This window comes from Rhinolophus sinicus, chromosome 1 (assembly GCF_057876585.1).
Source record: "Rhinolophus sinicus isolate RSI-liver-muscle chromosome 1, RSI-T2T, whole genome shotgun sequence".
In the NCBI taxonomy this organism is placed as follows: domain Eukaryota; kingdom Metazoa; phylum Chordata; class Mammalia; order Chiroptera; family Rhinolophidae; genus Rhinolophus; species Rhinolophus sinicus.
The window spans coordinates 184,702,696-184,724,331 of NC_142501.1; the positions used below are offsets into that span (position 1 = coordinate 184,702,696).

General features: G+C 41.0%; 1 protein-coding gene across 1 annotated transcript in view; it reads right to left on the reverse strand.

The window, feature by feature from the left end:
- The window catches only part of PAPSS1 (3'-phosphoadenosine 5'-phosphosulfate synthase 1), a 98,203-nt gene that overhangs the window by 71,700 nt on the left and 4,867 nt on the right, over nt 1–21,636 (reverse strand). The window contains exons 2-5 of the mRNA XM_019741988.3: nt 15,593–15,707; nt 11,096–11,331; nt 6,012–6,150; nt 1,986–2,104 (exon numbers count right to left, since the gene is read on the reverse strand). Coding sequence (XP_019597547.1) covers nt 1,986–2,104; nt 6,012–6,150; nt 11,096–11,331; nt 15,593–15,707 — 609 coding nt within the window. The remainder of the gene's footprint in view (nt 1–1,985; nt 2,105–6,011; nt 6,151–11,095; nt 11,332–15,592; nt 15,708–21,636) is intronic.

Here is a 21,636-nt window from a genome sequence, read left to right on the forward strand (position 1 = left end):
AAAAAGACAATTTGCTGAAAATAAAAGATTCTGCACTAGAACATCACATAACAAGAGGTAAGGCCAGCTAATCTATAAGTCATAAACTTTCTTGAGCCCATCACAGAGCTGATGTCCTAAAGCAGTGACATGAACTGCTTCTAAAAAGTGACAAATCCCACCAAGAAAAGACAAGACACATGACTGTTGTTCCCTTTCGTGGTGCATGGAAGGAAGAGGAGCCTGCAATAAAGGCAGAAAAGAAAAAACAGCTGAAATGTTTTTAAAACTCTGAAAGGTTGAGTGAGGACCAGTGTGACAAGTCATACAATGGGATCCTAGACACACAGGGTTCTGCACTCACTCAGTCAGGCCCAGGACAGGGGCTCAGATCAGGAGCAGGTGTGGAGACTCGAGAGCGAGGTCTCCTAGGTGGTACACAGGCACCGAACTCTGCCCACTCTCTGGATCCTTGGCTCACAGAACACAAGCCTTAAGCTGATGGGGAAGGACAGGAAAGTCCCCAAAAGTTCACTGCAAATACGGTGTGCTAACGGGAGAGCGGTGGAGGAAACTCTCTGGATGCAGGATCCTGAACTGATACAAACCACTTATCTGCTAATGCACATGAGCAGCTGAAAACATATCTCCAAGGCCTCCCAGGTTCAAAGCAGAGGTTGGCAACCATGGCGGGAGGAGAAGGGACACTGAGAATGACTGACTCCAAGATCCAGGAGCATAGGTGCTGTCTAAGACTGAAGGACCAGCAAACCAAGAACCACCACTGCTCCCCCTATCACAAGCCTCGCGCCGAGTAATACACAAAGCGGTTTACTGAGGAGAGAGGAGCAAGCGCGTGGACAGAGACCCTTTCTCTCTGTGGCAGACGCATGCAGGGAATGCTGAATGCTGAGGCTGGAGCAGAAACACAGCAACACCCTCCAGCAGGCCTGGCCCCACACTAAGCCAGGGTAGGACAGCCCACCATTGAGTAAATTTGAAACTGGTATTCTTTAAGAGTTACTATAGAATAAGGAAGTCCAAATCCAGCTGAGCATAAATGGGAAAAGACTATAAATACCTAGGGCATAAATACCATTTACCCCAATCTCTACTGTTCCTCCAACATTCAATAAAAAATTGTAATACACCAAAAAAGAGCAGAAAAACCACCCACTGTTAAGTGATAGAGCAATCAACAAAACTGGACCCAGAAATGACTCAGAGGTTGGAACCACCAGGTAGGACTTTAAAATAACTGTAATTACTATGTTAAAGAATCTAGTGGAAAAATGGATAATATGCATGAACAGATAAGATAATTTCAACATAGATATGTACACTATATTTAAGAGAGAGAGAGAGAGAGAGAGAGAGAGAGAGAGAGAGAGAATGCACCAAATAATGACAGAATTACTTTTAATGATTATCAGAGTTAAGAATTCTTTCTATGGCACATCAATATGTTGGAAACAGCTGACGTATATTGCTCCTGGAGAGTGTTAGAATCAGTAAATTTGAAAATAAGTGAATACAAATTAATCAAAGCTGAAAAATTAAGACAAAAAGAGTCAAAGAACAGAGCATCTAAAAACTGTGGCACAGTATTATACTGTCTAACATATGTGTAGTGAGTCCCAAAAGAAGAGAGAATGGGGCAAAAGAAATATTTTAAAAGATAATGACCAAGAGTTTTCACAAACTAATAAATAAAAGAACAAACCACTAACCAAAGATCAGAAAACACTAAACTAGAAGAAAAAAGACCCAAACATACTGAAAGAACCAGACACAACACACTAAAACTGCTAAAAAACAAAGATGAAGAGAAATCTTGAATTCGGGCCAAAAAAACAAACAAACAAGAAACATGACAAAGAAAGGAACAAAGAAAAGAACTGCATCAGACTTCTCATCAGAAACAACGCAAACAGGAGGATCACAGAGCCACATCTCTAAAGCATTAAAAGAAAAAGTCTGTAACTCCCTCTTTGATCTTCTCTTACCCGTTCCTGTAGAAGTTCAACAACCTGCTGCACACAATCATTTACATCACAGGAGTCTGTTTTCAGCACCAACTCAGGGGCCTCTGGTTTTTCATATTCAGAATCAATCCCGGTGAAACCTATAGGAGGTACCATGCAGTAAAGGAGAATGAAAATTAAAAATAAATTAGGTTTGTTTCTTCAGAGCAAGTTTCTGCTATGTTGAAGTTAATATTTATGCTGCTCCCTCTAAGGTATAGGCTGAGTAGTGAAACTTCTTTCTTGGGAGAAGACTGCTAACTAAACTTGTTTCTTCTTTAAACATAATGAGTCGATTCTCATTATTTGCAGTAGTTGTGTTCCATAAAGTTGTTGCAAACACCAAATTAGTGAATACTGAGCCACATTGCTCATAGGGGAAATATGGAGTTAGGTTCCTGTGAGCCTCTGGCAACAAAACTTTTGTCAACTGACTAATATATAACTGTTTTGTGTGTGTTTCTGTCTAAAGCACAGTATTTAATAAACACTGTTCACTCATTAACAGTGAACTCATGCCTGAAGGAATGAAGCGTATTTAAGACGCGTATTTCTCCATAATGCACACATCCACCTTCCTGTACTGGGAACACTGGGCCACCATTCAGCACTATGCCCGGGGCCCATTTTAAAATGCAAAATCATCAACAAACAGCAAAAAAAAACCAAAAAAAAAAAACCATGGAATCAAAAAAGCCCACAAAAAGACACTTCTTTACAGTATGACAGGTGAAACTCAAAGGTCAAGTGTCAAGTTACCTTGTTCGATCTCAGTTAGGAGCGTGTGCTCTGGGTTACTAAAATTTTTGCCACTCTGCACATGTCCAAAAATGACTGCCAAAGCACCGTAAGTATTCACGTGGGCGTTACAAATAAAACTTAATTAGCCAGTTTGCAAACATGGTATCCCCAATTAATGAGGATCAGCTATACTTCTGTCACCTTTGTTTTTTTTCCTTTTAAATGCCTGCACTGCCTGTGAAGACATGGGAACTGACACCAAGTGTTCCAGAGCACCTCATTTCTCCACAGGAATATAGATATAGTACCTACGCCGCTCGATGCAAACACTGACACCAAGTCAGTCTGTCCATTAGAGTCACGAGGATTACCTAGGGCTGCAATGAGGCTCGGCAGGCTTCTCCTTTCACCAGAGTGAATGTTCAAGCAAGACAAATTAACATCTATGAGCAATCAACTATAACCAATGTAGATATTAACCACTAAATACTTAGATTTTCCCTATTGTATATGTGCTGCCATGTAACTGCCAATAACGAAAGAAGACATGTTTCCCCAGAATGAGCGAGGCGAGCTGAGATGTGCTATTCCTGTCTTGTACTCCTGACAGGATCCCATGCATAAGTCATTCCAGGCCTGTCTGCCTTGGAATGCGTAGGTCACCCTTGGGTTGGGATGGTAAATATGAATTTAAGATCATTGCTATTAAGAGGTACAGTCTTCAAAAGAGTTCTAAAATACACACTACAATTCTACAGCCCTCTTATTTATTCATATTTTTCTACTTCATATTTCTAAGTATCACATGAAGTCCTGAACCCAAAAGGAAATTTCTGCATTACCAATATTACCAGCAGTATTTAGTGGTGAGTCACAACCAAATAGCTGGGGGAAAATAATTCCGGTTAAATCACTAGTTCTTAAGCTCTGATTCTCAAACGTAGCTACACACTGAATCACCGAGTCCCACACCCACAACATTCTCATTTCCACTGGTCTGGGGATAGCCTTGGCGCCAAATTTTTAAGTTTTCCAGGTAATGTTAATGTGCAGCAAAGTTTGACAATCCCTGTGTTAGAAGACTTGGCTTATCATTTTAAAACTCAAGGAATTCTCTTCCTAACTTATTTATCTCATAAGGCATTAAAACTCACAAACGATGTAAAAATAATAACTACATGAGCAGCAGTCATGAATAATCTTGGGATTAGAATGGCTGACACAGGGATACTTTTCTAGTTCAGTAAATGCCATCTGAAGGCCTATAAAAGCCTGAGGTCTGCTGACTGCATGCAATCTCATTTGTGCTCGAATAATTACCATCACGGCTCAGAAACAGTATTGATAGAGAACTTTTTAAGCGCCATCTGACAAGTAAATAATTTTTAAAGACAAACAACTCTACAGTCAGAAACTCTACCACCACGGCAAACCCAAAATAAATGTGTGTACATACATACGCACACACAAATATTTTAACCTGAGGAATATTTTATCAATGGCTCCTCAGAGGAATTTAGACACATTCAGGAAATTAAACAAGTAACACATGGAAAACTAATACAAACACACTCTCAAATACAGAATGCAAACTATAAATGAGTCAAGGTATTTTGCATGCAGACTTATTCATCTTTGCATCCCCAGCACCTAACCTGTACCTTCCAAATAGAACGTACTACTAAATGTGTGTTGAGCATTCAATTTCCACTCCCCCTTCCAACCCATCTAACAAGCATTTACCCTGGATGTGCCAAGTATTACACTTTGGGCCATGCACTGTGCTAAATTCTAACAAGACGAAAATGTTCGGGTGGCTGGTTAGCTCAGCTGGTTAGAGCGTGGTGCTAATAACACCAAGGTTGCCGATTCGATCTCCACATGGGCCACTGCGAGCTGTGCCCTCCTTAAAATAAAAAGAAAAAACGTTCAAAGTGTTGTGCTCACTCACAAGTAGCTCACGCCAGCCAGGCCAACAAATCCACCTCTGTCACAGATCCAGCTTTGCCAAAACAACAAAACCAACTACAATTAAAATAAGTAAAAGATTTAGACTTCAGGATCCTGGAACGGCATTTTGCTTCTCTTTGCCAAATCTCTATTACAAAAAACTGAAGTGAAAACTACCCATCAACAGAGAGAGGGTGATAATAGAGGCTAAAGGCTACACTGGTTTGCTTCCCGTTGTCATAAATTATTCAGGTCAGGCAGCCTGTTCTTTCTGAGCCAAGAAAGTGCCAGCTTAATGGGTGAAACCGATGGGGGCATGACTAGATATCAGCCTTGCCCAAGGATCCAGATTTCACCACAGCAGGTGGAACTTGACCCAACTGCTAAAGCCTTCCCAGGTCCAAATACAAGAGCCCAGAGTAACGAGCATTTTCCTTCCCATTCCACCTTTTCCTTTTGGAAACAATGGATGCCAAAAGCATCCTTTTCAGGGCCAGAAGCTGAATACCAAAATCTATAATTCACAGAGCTCCTGGAGCTCCTGTAATTGTCCCAGGCTATTCCACTCCCTGATGGGAAAGCCAAGTTACTGCCATGAATCAGTGGTTCCTAAACAATGTGGACTAAGTAATCTATCTTTGATGTTTTTTTTAAACGCTGGAATGTCCTCCGTTTCTGTTAACAGAACAGGACTAATGTCAAAGGATAAATAATATGATTGGTATCAAAGGCCATGACAGACAGGTCCTTCTATGTCCAAATCGTCTTCATAGTTGAAACTCTGGGAGCAAACCACAAAACCTAAAAAGCAAGGTGTATATATTTTGATGGCATCAGTGCTATGTTAATTCCATCTGATTCAACAATTGTACAGAGAATGGAATAAAGGACCATTCCAAGCACAAGGATATCAATGAGAACAAGACACTGTCCTTGCTCTCAAGATGCTTATAATTCAGGCGTTTTCCCCATTGGCTTTGAAAATTCCCACATAATCAGTGGAGCAAAGAGAGCTACAAGCCACTGATAATCCTATCTACTGCTGTGCACTTAATTATATCAAGCAGGTTTGCACCAGCCCCCAAAATTCTGTCTTGCGAGTAGGATTCCGATCTGAGCAGCGATACTGTGCGTATACAGTGCCACGGACCGCTGCTAGGCCTGGAGCTACACCAGTGTGATGAGACCCACTTTCACTTCTCAAGGAGCTCCAAGTCGTTTGACTACTCCAGTCCCTCAGAAGAGATTATCAGGCTCAGATGCGGTAAGGTAAAACATCTAAGCAAAGAGAAACAGAGGAAAAAACACAGTCCTTACCTTTAATTTCTCCAGCCCGTGCTTTTTTATAGAGTCCTTTGACGTCCCTCTGTTCACAAACATGCAAAGGAGCATCAACAAATACTTCGAAAAAAGGTAAACTTGCACCCTCATGAATCTGTCTTGCATTGTTGCGATCCTTAGAAAAGACAGGTACAGAAACAATGGGACTATATGAATATCAAGGATGAGTAAACGTGCCTTTCCGTTGAGATAGTGGAAAATATACTAGATGAAATTTAATGTATAGCTTTAAAATATAAACAAAAAATCCAATAAATTATTAGGGTGACACATCCACTCTTTATAACAATTTTAAAAGGGATCCTATTCTTAGGAGGGAAAACAATGGATGCTCCATAAAGACTTTCACCTAAATTTTCTGAGGAACCAGAACCCAGCTCGAATGAAGGTATCATCAGGCCTCTCACTAAGAATGTTCAACCTCAGCCTGAGTGGGCACGAAGGCAACTTCGATAGTTTATTCACTTGCCACATGCAAACCCCCGCAGCCACTTCTCACCTCTAGCATTCCCCAAACGACTTTTCTGCAGAGAGTTGGGGAACTCTCTGGTAATCACCTTCATGGCTCAGTCTAAACTTTCCCCACCCTATCTTCTGGAACAGTTGCCTTCATAAGTCTACCTCTCCTGCTTTCTGGCCTTAACTAAAATCAAGTTCTCCCTTGAGCACCACTCATCTTGCCATTGTCAAGTGCAAGCTCCATGGTCATCCTCTGTATGCCGAGACAGTGCCAACATTTCCTGCAGCTTCTGCCACTCTACTCCCAGAGAGCTAATTTTATCATTCACCACCTTTCTTACGGTCCCTCTGACAAACCATGCCAATTTCTGCTCTTACCTGATTGACCACACTTCCTATTTCAAAAAGAAAAACCCCAGGCACAAATGCTCTCAATCGCCTCTCTGCCATATACATATCCACATCCCCAACAATCTTTATTTCCCTCCTCCAGCTGTTCCTCTCTTCCAAGATTCCAACTCACCTTCCCTCTACAGGACCCTGCTCAACTCACGATCTCAACGTCACCTGAAACCTTCAGCCTCTCCCCTTTCCATAGGCTTTTGCCCCAGGCAACAAAAAAGTATGTCACTCTCATCCATTAAAAACAAATGAACTAACAAATTATACAAAAATTCCCTTACTTATGGGTCCTTTTCAAACTAAGTTGCAGGACTTTCTGCTGCAGTTCACACCACCGACCCTATGCGTTGCTCTAATGTCACTGCCTGATCCTTCCTACGGGGCCCCCTGGCTCCTCCTGCTCCACCCTCCCTTAAACACTGGTGCTGCCCACTGCTCACATTACGCAGCCCTTGAGCCCTTTTCTCAACTGCCTTCACACTGTAAACCACACCATATACACGACCCTTACGTCTGAGCGCTGTCTCCTCTCCTGAAATTAAACACACATTTCCAACTTTCTCCTCAATATACCCACCCAGATACTCCGCAGGTCCTCAAACTTAACACGTCCAAAACTGAATCCATCCTCTTTCCTCCCAAACTTGCACTCTCCCCATACTGCCCAAATCAAGTGATGGCAACACTGTTCACCCAGAATCCCAACAGTCACCTGGTTCCCACATGCACTTGGCCCTACACGCATTCTGTCACAAAATCCTTCAGATTTTACCCCCCAATAGTATACCAACCCAATGCCTGTTTCTTCCCTACTCGTGAGGTTCCACCTCATTTCTCCTGTCTGGACAGCTGTGACAATCTTATAAAAGTCAGCCTGCTGGCTTCTAGCTTTGATCTGCTCAGAGCCATACTCTGCGATGTCTCCAGGATGACACAGGACGCTAATATGACATGTCACTCAACTCTTCAGAAACGGCCCACCACATCGGGTAAAACCCGAGCTTCTTACGGTGAGGCATGACCTTCCATACCTGGCCCCACCATTCTCAAACGTGCACCTGACGCTCTATTAATAATTAAGCTTGCCTGGTCTACCTGGCTGTTTGGGCTTATGCCTTTGCCATCTCCCTGCCAGAAAACTGCCCCCTCTTCTAGCTACGACAACACGCTTGCTCCGTGGTAACATCCTCCAGGAAGCCTTCTGCACAGGCCCAGGCCGAATGAGGGCTTTTGCTTCTTCTGGGTCCTCAGAGTAACCCCCACATACCTCTGCCATAGATCTTATTCAGATATACTGAAATTATTTCCTTAGCTTTATAACCTTAGTGTCTGGCAGAGTGATTCAACTGTGATCTTACTATTCCAGCCATCCTTTTAAATGAAGGTGTTTCCAAGTTCCCATCAGTGACTTTCCTCTCATTCCATACCCTCTTCTGTATACTCCATCTAGGCTTCAACTAATACCGTGAATGATTCCTAAATCTGTATGTCCATTCAACTTTCCTGAGCTCCGGAACCAATTCCAACGACCCAGTGGTCATCTCCACTTGGATACCCCATTAGCACTTCCAACCTAACCCACCTAAATGAAATGCTCAACCTCTCCCTTCCCATCCTGTATTTTCTAACTCAATCACTCCATCTTTATGCAGAAAGCACTATCCTTCATTGTCCCCAGCCCCCACCCCACCAAAACCAATAACCAACCAGGCCCCACGTCCTGCTGCTGCTACCAGCTCAACAGTCCTTCCATAGATCCCGTCTTTTCTATTCCCATTGCTGCTGCTCGAATCCACTCCAAAAGACTCCTGCAGTCCTCTATCTCCGTGCCATTCTCACTCGAGGCTTCCAGGGTGATCTCACTGAGGTGCAAACTCAATGATACCACCTACCCCAGGTACAATCAATCTGTTAACTACCTGTGGGGCGAAATCCTACGCAGGGCAGAGTTCATCATCAGACCTCCGCAAATCGCTCTAGCTTCCTCTCTCCTCATACTCCCCCTGCACAGCAATTTTACCAAACTACCTACAGTCCCCAAAGACCAAATGGCCTCACATTTCCACGCTTCTGTAAATACTTTGTCCGAAATAGCTTTCTCCCTGCAATCTAACTGGTATACTCTGGTTCATCTTTCCTGACTCATTTCAAGCATCAGCTCCTCTGTGAATCTTCCATAACATCTTTGTACACACTTACCTAATCACATGCTCAAGATATTATAACTGTTCACATGTGGATGTTCCTACCAGACAACCTCCCAACTCCTTAAGGATAGGAACAGTCAGTTTTATCTTAGAACCAAGCTGCTCAAGTTCGGTGGTGACACAGAAAAGTACACATATCCTATATTATATGATTCAATCCAAATAGTATCACGGATTCTGATCTGCCCTAAGCTCAGTAAAAACCTCATTCTTAGTACTCTTAGAGATGAGATCAACAAAAGATTTACTCCACATTATGGAAATGGGGCCAGAAAGCAGATCAGCACGTACTTTCAAATACCAGGTCTCAGCTGACAGCTCTCCAAATCAGGTATTACTGACTTTCTCCTTTTCCAACAGTTGCAAAGATTCCCAGAATGTGTAAGACTATCACTGTTGTATCTAAGAAACTTGTTTCTATCCAAGGATTCAGGAGCTCTAAACATTTCTCATCTGCTTATACACTTCATTATCAATATACTTTAAACTGATGTATTGACACAGATCCCAACATTTAAGAAAAATAAAAAGCAGTGATTCCTCACAGAACCTTTTAGGACTCCTGCCATGGTTCAATTAAGAGAACCCGTAGGACTAACACTAAACCCGATACTTATCTATAACTCTTACAGCTCAAATTTCATTTTTTTAAGTCTAAGTCACCATCCAAATTTGTTTACGACATAGTACTAGAACTTGCTATTATTTATTACACATACTGAACACTTTTTACACTCCAGGCTACTATGCTGTGAGGTTTGAATGCATGACTTACGCAATGCTCAGAGCAACCTGAGGCAGGCATTATCTGAGCTTAGGAAGGTTAAGTGAACTGGCCAAGGTCATCATAGTAGTTGGCAGAGTTGAGAATTCAGGCCACTGTGTCTGACTCCAAAGCCCCCGCCTTTAACCACTAAACTAACTTGCCTGTTCTTTGATATTTGTGTTCCCTAAGGGACTATGCTATCACTTAACAAACATTAAATACCTATTGTGTTCCAGGAACTGGGTTTGGCATCAAGATTACAAAGATAAATAAGACATGATCCCAGTCCTCAAGGAGCAGCAAAGCACAGCTGGCAAGGGCATGTGTTCCAGGGACACTGGGTACAAATCCTTGCTCTACCATGTACAGTGTGTGGCCTTGGGTAATTCACACCTGTTTCCTCACCTCCATCTTCCTCATTGGGTGCTGGGAACTAAATGAGTTAATTCACATAAAAACACTTTAAAACAATTACCAGTACAAAGTAAGTGTTCAATAAATGGTGGCTGCTATTATCACTATTATTTTTACTGCTGCTGCTGCTATTACCACCAACAACCAATGAACTGGTATATATAATAAAACAATATGTTGAGGTACAATAACACGGACACCAAAGACAGGTACCGACAAAGCCTGAGGGGGGAAAGAAAGGTGCTCAGGAGGAGGAGATACTGAACTGAGTCTTAAAGCATGAACAGGAGTCAAGGATGCTGGAGGGGGTGGGGGAGCAGGAAGGAGGAGAATGCCTTTCAGACGGGAAACAAAAATCTTTTGGTGGGAAATAATATGATTTTTTCAGAGAAATACAAAAAAGTGAATCTGTGTTGCTATGGTCTCTGAAATAAGAGGAAGAGTATGATGAGAGATAAGACTCAAGAATTTTGAGCAAAGAAGCCATGGCAGGACACATGTGAAGAAACTTAAGATTTTCCCTGGTGTCTGATACTGTTGAGTATTTTCTATATACTTATTGAGTTGAAAAGTCAGCTTGAAATAATTTGGCCATTGCCTTAAGGTTAACAACTTTGGTTACACTTTTGGCGGGGAAGGGTCACAGCAGGTTTTATACCAAATGAATTTACTCAGGAAGTCGCAGCACAAAAATGCTATAGGTTAATTATTTTAATTTGGATTTAATCTCAAAGCACATGTTAACATTTAAACTATTTGCTTTGCCTGATACCATAGTCTCAATAAATACAATTAGCACAAAAGCCGCATACCTGAGTATAAGGTGATATAAAACTTGTGATGCATACTAAGCCAGCATCTGCAAACAGCTTAGCAACTTCTGCAATGCGTCGAACATTCTCTTCTCTGTCTTCAGGACTAAAGCCAAGATTTTTATTGAGACCTTGACGAATGTTGTCACCATCCAAAGTATAGCATGGGATACCATGGCAAACCAAGTACTCCTCCAAAGCCATGCTCACTGTGGTCTTCCCTGCTCCAGATAAGCCTAAAATTAAAGAGTCCATGCAGATTCCATATGTAAAGATAACTACTTAGCTATAAAGAATTTTAATACAAGCTTAATTACATTCATTATTCATAACAGTCTCTCAGTAATAATAATGAAAATATTTCTCTATAACATTTACCTCTAAGCTAGAAAAACATCTATAGTTTAAATATAATAAGCATTTATGTTTTTAATTACTCCTATCTAGGCCCAAAGTCATCCTGGGTATCACCGATGAACTTCAAAGGTCTTAACCAGTTTTAATATTAGACAAGCCTGGGTAGCTATTCACTTTGTCTTCTTGTTACCACTATTCTAAAGCGCATGCCAATTTTAAAACAAAGTTATATGCCCAGATTACTTCTGACAAGAGAAGGAAATAAAAGGACAAAAGTAAATGAAATATTAGAAAGTAACCTCTGCAGCCCAGGCTCATTTCCTCTCATAGATTAAAGTATCTGGGAATCCAATTTATGATGTAATTGACCTTGAAAGAATATCCTCATTTCAACTCACTTTCCTCTATCAATGATGTTGATTCAGTAAACAACGAGAAGGCAAGAGCACTAATACTTGCCACCTGGGTGAATGTGTAATTACAGAATTCATAACTAAGGTAGTTACGAGGCAAGAGGAAAAACATTGACATCTAATGTACAATGTACTTATGCTTTACAAGTCATGGTAGAAGGCTAACTAAAAACAAAAAAATTGAAAACAGAATAGAGGTTGAGGATCAATATAGTGTTAGCTGCTTTACACATTAAAAACTGGTATTAATATGAGTATAGATTAGCTTTTCCACGGATAGCTACAACAGACATTTCCTTTCCTGCAAGCTTTTCTACAGTGTGACATTGCTGCCGTCACATCAAGAGATTTTGCTAATTCCCTGCTGTGCTGGCCTTAGGACTCACTTATGGTTAAAAGAATGTAGTGAAAATGACAATCTGTGACTTCCAAGGCTGGATCAGAAAAAGCTATGCAGCTTCTCTTTGGACCCTTACTTTGGGAGAAGCCAGCGATTAAATCCCGAGATCTCAAGCAGGTGTTCCAGCCAATAGCCCCGCCAGCTGAACTCCCAGCCGACAAGCATCAATGGAGTGAGTCACGGCAGACCCCAGCCCAGCTGAGCCTCGGATGACCGCAGCCCACACCAGCACGACTTCAACCAAGCAAGACTTCAGTGAAAGCTGCTCCGCTGAACACTTCTGAATTCCTTACCACAAAATGGTAAGCATATTAAAATGGCTGTTTTACACCAGCAGGTTTTGGGTAATTTGTTCTACAGCAATAATACTGGAACAAAGAGATGGAGGCTGGGGAGCAGTGCGTTGCTCTCAGGTTTATTGTTGTTTTTCACTATCAGTTGAGCCACAAGTATCGGGAAACAAAAAACTGAAACCTAAAAATCTTAACTTGTTACACAACAAAGACAACCTAAATTACACCAAAAGTGTCTATTTATACACATGTGTACATATATTTGTATGTATATATTTGATTTGAAACAGAATTGACATTGCTGACATTGAATTACTGACACAGACGTTTTCATTGAAATGATTACAGTGAACATGGACAAAAATGCAAACACTTTAAAGCAGTTAAAGAAAATCTACAGGTAATACAAGATAGACAAGCCAAAACTAAGATATGGGATACCTGAAGGAGAGAAACCGACCGTACTGGGTTGAATAGTGTTCCCCCAGAATTCATGTCTACATGGAACCTCAGAATGTGACCTTATTTGGAAATACGGTCTTTGTGGATGCAAAATGAGGTCACACAGGATGAGGGTGGACCCTAAATCCAAAGGCTGGTGTCTTCATGAGGCAGCCACATGAAGACACAGAGAGAAGAGGGTGGTGGGAGGACAGGCACAGGTAAAGTGACACCTCTACTACTCAAAGAACTCCAGGGATTGCCAGCGACCTCCACACGCAAGGAGCAAGGCATGAACGGATGCTCCCTCAGAGTGCAAAGAAGGAATCAACCCTGCCAACACCTTGCTTCAGACTTCTGGCCTCCAGAACTAGGAGAAAGCAAATGTCTGTTGTCTGAAGTCACAGTTTGTAGTGATTTGCCTCAGCAGTCCTGGGATACTAATACACAAACCAAAGTAAAAACACAAAACAAGTAAATGTATCTCAAATAAAATCTGAGAAAAAGCAAACCGTTGTCCAGGAAAAGGGCATACAAACCACTTGACAGATCCTGGTTAAGCTACTGAATTGCAAGAAAAAGAAAGAAATCTTGACTTCCATTTCCAATATCTTCAAAAAAAAAATCAATGAAGGCAATGGAAGATTTAACACCATAATTAAATAGCTTGAGCTAATGAACATATAGAGACTATTGTACACATCAGGAAAACACACGTTCTTTTCAAATACACAATTATGAAAACTGAATACATACAGGAACATAAAGCACCAAAAAATCTGATAAACAGTATTTATTAGCATTGTTAGTGGTAAAATGAATGGACTAGACCATGTTCAAGAAAAGGAGTACCCAATATCCAGTATTCTACAGATCGAGTTTTCCCCCAGATTGACCTGTACATATAATATAATCCCAAACTAAATCCTAACAGGGTTTTGGGGGAATTGGTTAAATGGATTTAAAATTTTATACAATAATGCAAAGAGGCAAAAAAAACAAGAGAGAGAAAAAGTCTTATTTCTAATGAAGAATCAGGTAAGAGGACTTACTGCACTGAATTTCAAGACTGATAGAAATACAATAATTAAGATAGTGTGGTAACAACGAGGAATCGACAAGTATACCAGTAGAACAGATCAGAGCCCCGGAACAAATCCACGCGTAAGGGAAAACCTGATACATGACAGCTGATCCTGCAGATCACAGACAAAGGATATCCTCATCAATATATGTTCTTGGGACAACTGATTATCCATATGGAAAATGAAAAAATGGATCCGTCTCTCACACTACACACAAAAATCAACTACAGATGGATAAAGGGCCTAAATGAGAAATGCAAACTTCTAAAAGAAAATACAAGAAAAGAAATAACTCTTCAGGTATCCAGATGAAAAAGGAAAGCTCCTCTTCAGAAACAAACAAACAAAAAAATCAGATTAGTCCTACACTTCTTCACAACATTTAATACCAGAAGACAGTGGAGTAGTGTTTTAAGAATTCCAGACAAAGACAGTATGTACCAAATATATGTTTTACCCAGACAAGCAGTCATAATAGAGAGACAGTCTCAAAAATAAAAACTCAGGGAATTCAGAACACAACAATAAACCAGCTTACCAAAACAACTTAACAATAAAACACAGACAAAACTTCACTCAAAGAAAGAGCTCATGAGTGAGTATGCCATAATAAAAGAACTGATGGTGAGGTGAGTAGTGAATTTACTTAGAGAATTCAAATATAAACAATTACAGACATTTAAGATTTGAGAACAGAATGTTAAGTTTTACAATGTAAAAGCAACCATTTAACAACAATCTAGACTTAAGAATGAGGAGATGGAAGATTGTGAGAATGCTGTCTTCTCTCATACAAAAACAAAACGAAAATTTTTAATATTAAAATGAAAAATAGGAATGTCGTTTTTAACAATCAGCAAAACTTTTAAGGACTGGCAGTATCTAGTGTTGACAAAGACATTGGAAATGCACCCTCTTCCCACACTATTGGTGGGCGATTAAATGGGTACAAAATTTAAGTAGGCAATTTGGTGAGATGTATCTAAATTTTAAATACAATTCCTAGAAGTGAAACGATCCATCATTTTTAAACCTACCTTCAGAATCTGCATGAATTTACCATCTCCCCAGCCTGCTGTGACTAAGCCCAAAGAAAGACGCTGGGAAAACCAACACGAGAACCAATGAGAGGCAAAAGTTGAAATATAGAACTGGATTATCTTTATCACTCATTCTTTCTCTTCATGTAGTTTACACTATTAGCTTCTTGAAGGCAGAATCCAGGTCTTATTTTCATGTAAAACTCTATAGAATGTAATGTAGTTATCAACTAGAAGGTAGTTTTAAGATACATTCTGGTTTTTCCTTTCATTTCAACAGCAATTCTATAAAGAACAATTGCAATCACCAAAAGGAAATATGTTGTTATTAAGCAACTTTGTCAGTTACATGTTACGACACTCCAGGTGCAAGCACTATGCTCAATATTTAAATATGCTTACTCCTAGTTCAAGGCTGTCCATGACACTGCTTTTGAAATAAACTGGTTTATCTCTCTTTGACTGTACCTGTTAGCCAAACTGTGCAGCCACGAAAGCCACCTCTGGTCCCCACCACCTGCCCTCTCTTGTTTCTGCTGACATGATGAGCTTGATAGGTGACATTAGTTGCTCTCTGCATCCCCTGGGAAAAGGGGGAAAAAGAAAGAATTCTTGTTCACTTGAATCTTTTAAAATGTAAACACACAAATTCCTTGCAAACTCTAGTCATTACTGTATATAACATGCTAAACACAAGAAAAAGATTAAAACTAACAGTGAGCTTTTTTCCTTTGGAGTAACTGGCAGTGTTAAGTGCTTTACATTCACAATTTAATCCTACAGCTACCCAAGGACACAAACTCTTATGACTGTGATTTGCAGATGATGTTAAACCTGAGAAAAGTTAAATAACCTGCCCAAGCTCCCGTATCTAGTAAGTGGTGGACTGCAGAGCCCAGTTTGTTCACTCATTCATTTATTCAGTCATTCATTTAGCCAGTATTTTCTTTTTTTAATTAAATTTATTGGGGTGACATAGGTTAACAAAATCATCTAGGTTCCAAGTGTACAATTCTATAATACATCATCTATATACTGCATTGTGTGTTCACCACCCAAAGTCAAATCTCCTTCCGTCACCATATATTTGACCCCCTTTATCCTCTTCTACCTTCCTTACCCTCTGTAACCACTAAACTTCAGCCAACATTTTCTGAGGCCCTACTAGAACAGCACGTGAACAAAACAGGGTCCCCACCCTCACAGAGCTTACATTCCACTGGGGGAGACAAACCAATACAACTTAATTATAATATCAGAGAGGGATAACCACACTGTAGAAAAACAAAACAGGGTAAGACTGGGAAGAGACACAGGGGATGAGCGCCTCTTTAGACAGGATTATCAAGAAAGGCCTCTGAGACGGTGCCATTTGAGCAGCCTCCTGAATAAGTGTGCAAAGCGATGTCCGCAGGTATCATGAAATGTATGATGAAAAAAAGTGGAATGCATTGGTTATTATTTGTAGTTATTCCACAAAAAAAGAAAGTGAAATGCAACTGTTCTCCCATACTTTCTTATTCTTGAACAAAAAGGACAAATATTACATAGGCCTCAAAGGATCCGAATAGACATTTCTCCAAAGAAAAAACACAAACGGCAAAGAAGCACATTAAAAGATGTTCAACGTAATTAGCCATCAGGGAAATGCAAATCACAACCACAGTGCACTACGACTACACACCCACTAGAATGGCTATAATCAAACAGACAGACAGTGCAAGCGCTGGTGAGGACAGAAATTGGGCTCCTCATACACTTGCTGGTGGGAAAGTGAAACAGTGCAGCCACTCCGGAAAACAGCAGGGCTGCAAAATGTTAAACACAGAGTTGCCACATGAGCAAACAATTCACTTCCTAGATATACACTCACAAGAAATGAAAACATGTGGACACAAAGACTACACATATGCTCACAGCAGCATTATTCATAAAAGCCAAAAAGTGTCCATCAATTGATAATTAGATAAACAAGATATAAACAACATTACATGGTATATCCACATAATGGAATGTCATATGGCAATAAAAAGGAATGAAGTATTAATACATGCTATGAAAGGATGAACTTCAATAACATAGGCTGAATGAAAGAATCCAGTCACAAAAGCCACATACTTTGTAATTCCATTTATACAAACTGTCCAAAATAGGCAAATCTACAGAGATAGAAAATCGATTAGTAGTTGCTTCGGGCTGGGAGGTGGGGGAGAAGGGAATGGGGAGTAACTGCTAATGGTACAGGGTTTTTGGGGGGCTAATCAAAACACTCCAAAATTGAGTGTGGTGATTGTTGCACAATTCTGTAAATATACTAAAAACCACTGAATTGTACAGTTTAAGCAGGTGAATTGATTTGAATAATATGCAAATTATATCTCAATAATGCTGCTTTCCTAAAAACAAATGAATTACATAGCCTCCATTTCCTCTTCCTATGGAGCAAAAATATAATTCAGGTTCTTTGCAACAAGCTATGTCTTTATAAAATAGGTGTCAACATTCTTTTGATAGGGTATTTATATTTCATATTGCTTGCAGCTCTTATTTTTCAAGACAGTTATGTTCCTCGTTCATTCAAAAAATACTTACTGAATCCACACTACATGTCTGACATTCTTCCAGGTGCTGATGAAATAGAAGCGAACGATACCAATAAAATCTCCTCATGGAGGTTATCTAGTCCTCACTCCTAGTGCAGCGGTTCTCCAAGTGCCGCCCCAGACTGGCAGCTTCAGCATCTCTAGGGAACTGTTCAAAATGCAAATTCCCAGGTCCTGCCCAAGGCCTGTTAAGTCAGAAAATGGACTGGGGCCCAACCATCTGAGTGTAAAGCCCTCCAAACGATTCTGATGTAAGTTCAAATTTGAAAACCAATGGACTAAGGGGAGAGATGAAGAAAATGAAAACACCAAGATAAATAAGTAAATTATATAAACAGGATTAAGTCTCAAAGAGGAAAAAATAATGCAAAAAAATGTGAAATATCAGAGAAGTGATATTTAGACAAGATGGCCAGCAAAGGCTTCACCAAAAGGAAGGCATTTAAGACCTCTGAAGACATTTAAAACCCTTGGGGGAAGCACTTTCCAAAGGGGCCATCAAGCACAACATGAAAAGGCGACTAGGGAATCTCGAATGACTGTGGGCAGCCTGAAGGACTCATGTGAAGTCAACAATCATAAATTTAAAGCAAGAACGAGTCACTGTGACCCTGTTTTCCACAGCCACGGGGGGGGGGGGGGGGGGGGGGACATGGAACAGTCAGATACGAATCCACACAGGGCTGTGGTTTGGCCCAGAGGTTTTCAAAATGGGGAACAAACACCCTTGTAGGTATGTAAGCATGGGCTTGATAAAGGAACACATTTCCATCCAGACCTGCACTTTCCCGAAGTAGTCCTTCTACAAGCGTCTGCCGGAGGAGGTGCCTAAGGCTCAGAATCGCTCTTCACACCTCCCGCTTCCCACGCCTCCCAGTACGGGAGAAAGGCATCTCTGCCCATCTGAGGCTTACTATCTATTACTTACTAATATCACTCACTGCCCTCAAGTGGAAAATCCTCTGGGGCCAAAGGCACAGCTGGACAATTTTTTTAACAGGCATACCCCAGAAGCCACCCCCACCCCAACTTATCATCTCATGTGTAGATGTATTTCCAATAAAATTACGCTTTTACATGTTCAATAATCACTTAAGAAAATTAGAACACGGGTCTCCTGAGCCATTTCTTTTCAATAAGCTGATGAAGCAAACATAACTTTCCAGTTCTGCATTTCCAATATCTTAAAACAAAAAACAGGGTTTCGGCCACAGACATCTGCATCTCTGGGGAAGCAGGGGCATCTCGTCCCTGAGGTGACTCGTTTTAGCTCCCAGCCCGGCTGCCTGGGCGGAGAAGGGAACCGAGTCTGAAGAAGGGAAATGGGGGAAGCAGAGAGGACGGTGCTGGACAAGTTAGTTTCCTACATTTGCAGAACCGGTTTGACTTGGTCATTTTGTTTGGGGACTTTTTTCCCAAGCTACTTTGCTTCTGGGCAAGCAAAAACATGTGTCTGATGAATTTTAATTCAATTTAGCCCTATAACATGTCTTCTGATTTTCTTAGTAAATTTAGTAAAATGTATAAAAATTAGCTGACAGGCTATGGCTGACAGAAAATACAGATAAGCCGAGATCATCGAATTTAATCACTAGAAAAGAATGCTCCCTTGGGGTTTCTCGCCTCCTACATTTAAAAAAATTCTGGCAGCAAATATGGCAGTCTGAATATAAGGAGGCTTATTGTTTATCTATGTTTGATATTTTTTCAAATAAAAAAATAAACTTTAAAAAAATGGATTTGTGGGCCAGCCCGGTGGCTCAGGCGGTTGGAGCTCTGTGCTCCTAAGGCCAAGGTCGCTGGTTCGATTCCCACATGGGCCAGTGAGCTGCGCCCCCCTACAGCTAAGATTGTGAACAATGGCTATCCCTGGAGCTGGGCTGCCCGTGAGCAGCCAGAGATTGGCGAGAGCTGCCAAGGGCTGTCGTATGCTGCTGTGGGCTACCATGTGCTGCCATGAGCGGCTGGTGGCCAGCACGAGCGGCCGGCGGTCAGCGTGCGTGGCCAGCAGCCGGCGAGAACTGTCATGAGCTGCTGTGAACGGCCGGCCAACAACCAGTGACGGACGGCCTCGGGGGCGGGGGGGGGGGGGGGGGGGAGCGCAAGGCTCATAATACCAGCATGGGCCAGGGAGCTGTGTCCTACACAACTAGACTGAGAAACAATGGCTTGAACCGGAGTGGGGGGGGGGGGGATACAAAAGGGGGAAGGGAACAAAAGGATTTGCCACATTCTCCTCCCTCCCAGTTTTTCAGAGTAAATCAAAGAGCACTTTTTAAAACTACTGGAACTGCAAGGGGGTGGGCATATGCCTGAACTTTATAAGCATCTGAAGGCCAATTTCATATGCAATCTTCTTCTCGTTCCCCTTCCCCTTTCTTTTCCTTTCCACCCACTCTAGCCAAATCCTTTCTATAATTCTGCCAGGAAAACACGACAATTCTGACTCACTCACTAAAGACCAAGAGTCTGTCAGTATTTCCTTCTGAAGCTAGTCCTATTCTGTCTTCAATGGTCTGGTTACGTGTTACAGTCCCTACAACATTTCCTGTCCATATTGTTTGTTTGTTACTTTTTATACTTTTTATACTTTTTGGTCTTTTTGTGTGTATATATTTTGACTTGGTTGGGAGCCAGGTCAAGCACTATGAGTTATATAGTTCTTTGTTTTTTTCCACAATGCCCACCCTTTCTTCTTGTGTCCAGCCAGCACTCACTACAAGTTACATACAAGGCATTTATTTTAAAGTATGATGTTTTCTCTGTGTAACTTGCAAATGAAATGATGACTGACATTCAGAAATCTTAAGTCTAGCAGAACTGGGACAATTTGTTTCAAAAGAACTCATTCACTTTCTAAGTTTGGGACTAAATGACTATCAGTTCTATTTACTAGGCTAGTCACATGGCCTCTGGTATTCACACTGCACATTTTCTGTACATTTTACAAACTTCTGTCCTCATCATCCACACAAGTGTCCCTGTGCCCGTTTGAACCTTAATTTCCACGTGGGCTGTTTTGTTATTTGATCCACTTCCCTATGGGGCAAATTAACTTTTCTTATGATGTTATTTAGAGAAGTTCATGCTTTATGACTTTATTATCATTTTAAGAACTCTGCATTTTTAAGCAAAGAACTCTGCATTTTTAAGTAAAGGCACGGAGCACATCAAATATCAAGCATAATTCTGGAGTTCCACATCTACCACCCATCCCACAATCCACCTTAAACTGACTGCTAAACCAGTGTATCCCTCCAAAGAGAATCCCTGAAATGGTAATAGGCACATTTCTTTTATGTCCCAAGACATATTTGGATAAACCTGAAGAGATGATAAAATGCAATGTGAAGAAACCCTAAGTTCACAGTTACTGATAACTAAAACCGTTAGTTCAGTTTCTGATAACTGAAATTAATCTTTTGAACATTAGCAAGCCAAAGACAAATAGCAAAAGCGGAGACATTCAATTCCCGGAGGTTGAGAAAACAACTTGAGAAGGCTACACTTTAATCTTGGGAGGATGAAAGGACCACAAAGCATGCCCAGCTACACTGGTTGCTTGGCAGGAAGCAAACCTTAGGCTCACCCCAAACCTGAATCAGAACTAAGTTACCAGCACGCTTATCTGATAGCCAACAATTGTCATGCACACTCTGCATATACATTTTGACTCTCCAACTATTCTGTTTTAAAGATTAAAGAGTATTTAAAGAATACTTACTTAATAGATTTTTTAAAAATATTAATACCTTCAATCGAAGAGCCACTGGAGGAGCTCCAGATGGGGATTCTAGCCTTCAGAGATGCCTAGAAGTCAAAAATGAGTCTGGAACTACCTATTCATTCACTCGGTATTGCTGACTGATCCCTTCTAGACACTGGGGATAAGAGAACAAAACTCTTCAG